This window comes from Oxyura jamaicensis, unplaced genomic scaffold (assembly GCF_011077185.1).
Source record: "Oxyura jamaicensis isolate SHBP4307 breed ruddy duck unplaced genomic scaffold, BPBGC_Ojam_1.0 oxyUn_random_OJ68976, whole genome shotgun sequence".
NCBI classification, from domain to species: Eukaryota; Metazoa; Chordata; class Aves; order Anseriformes; family Anatidae; genus Oxyura; species Oxyura jamaicensis.
This window is the reverse complement of record NW_023309149.1, coordinates 778-1,995: the sequence shown is the minus strand read 5'-3', so window position 1 is coordinate 1,995 and position 1,218 is coordinate 778. Positions and strand designations below refer to the sequence as shown.

At 75.0% G+C, this 1,218-nt stretch overlaps 1 protein-coding gene across 1 annotated transcript in view; it reads left to right on the top strand.

The window, feature by feature from the left end:
* Positions 1-207: 207 nt before the first annotated feature.
* ODF3B (outer dense fiber of sperm tails 3B) overlaps positions 208-1,218 on the top strand; it is a 1,488-nt gene continuing 477 nt past the window's right edge. The window contains exons 1-3 of the mRNA XM_035313849.1: positions 208-430; positions 512-715; positions 797-898. Coding sequence (XP_035169740.1) covers positions 301-430; positions 512-715; positions 797-898 — 436 coding nt within the window. The 5' untranslated portion in view covers positions 208-300. The remainder of the gene's footprint in view (positions 431-511; positions 716-796; positions 899-1,218) is intronic.

Sequence of the window (1,218 nt, the reverse complement as noted above, 5' to 3'; positions counted from 1 at the left end):
GGGGGGTAGAACCCGGAGCCCCCCACCGGCGGGGGCCATTGTGACAGCCCAGCTGCTCGGCTGAGCCCCAGGACCTCCGTGGGATGAGCCCGGCCCCGGCCTCGCTGCAGGGGACGGGGACAGGGACGGGGACCAGGACACTGCACGGCACCCAGACGGGGGGCACCCAGACGGGGGGCACCGCTCCCGGGGACCGGGACCTGGCTGGGGGCTGGGTGGCACAGAGGGGGGGACACGTCCCCCCCGAGACCCCCGAGGTGGGCACCTGCTGACGGGGCCGCACTCGCTCGGCACAGGGCCATGCAGAGCCACGAGCCCTCCACGCCGCCCAGCGTCTGGGTGGGCACCTGGAGACCCCACCGCCCCCGCGGCCCCATCGCCGCCCTCTACAGCAGCCCCGGGCCCAAGTACGGGCTCCCCACCAATGTCGGTGAGTAGGGGGGGACTGGATGGGGCGGGTGCCATGGGGGGGCAGGGGGAGCCGTGCCCACCATGCCCCCGTCCCACGCAGGGTACTGGCAGCACGACCCGTCCCGGCACCGCGCGCCCGCCTACAGCTTCGGCGCCCGCACGGCGCAGCACTGGGACGACCGCTCCCCGGGGCCCGCGTACATGGTGCCCCCCAGGACCACCGTCAAGGGCAAGGACGGGATCCCAGCGTACTCCATCTACGGCCGCCCCCGGGACCTGGAGCCCTTCCGCACGCCCGGGCCAGGTGGGGAGCCCTGACGGTGCAGGGGGGAGGCAGGCGGGAGCCCCCTCCCCACGTGGCCGTGCTGCTCTCGCCCCGCTGCAGGCTGCTACTCGCCGGAGAAGGCCGGGAAATGGGCATTCCCCTCCGCACCCGTCTACTCCCTGCGCTCCCGCACCAAGGAGTTCGCCAGCGACCAGACACCGGGTACGAGAAACAGGGGGGGCTGAGACCCCTGCCCCCCCCCCCCCCCCGGGGGGGGGGGGCCCCCCTCTCGGGGGGGCGCCCCCCCCCCCCCCCCCATTCCCTGAAGAAATGCCCCATCCTTGAACCGAGACCCCATCCCTGGGCTGAGCCCCCAGCCCCAGGCTGAGCCCCCCATCCCTGAATTGAGCCCTCCTTCCCTGGCCTGAGCCCCCCCATCCCCAGGCTGAGCCCCCCTTTCCCCCCCTCCCCCGGGTCAAAGCCTGCCACCCGCCGCCCCCCGAACCCCCAGGACCCCCTGATCCCCTTGCCCCCCCCCCCCA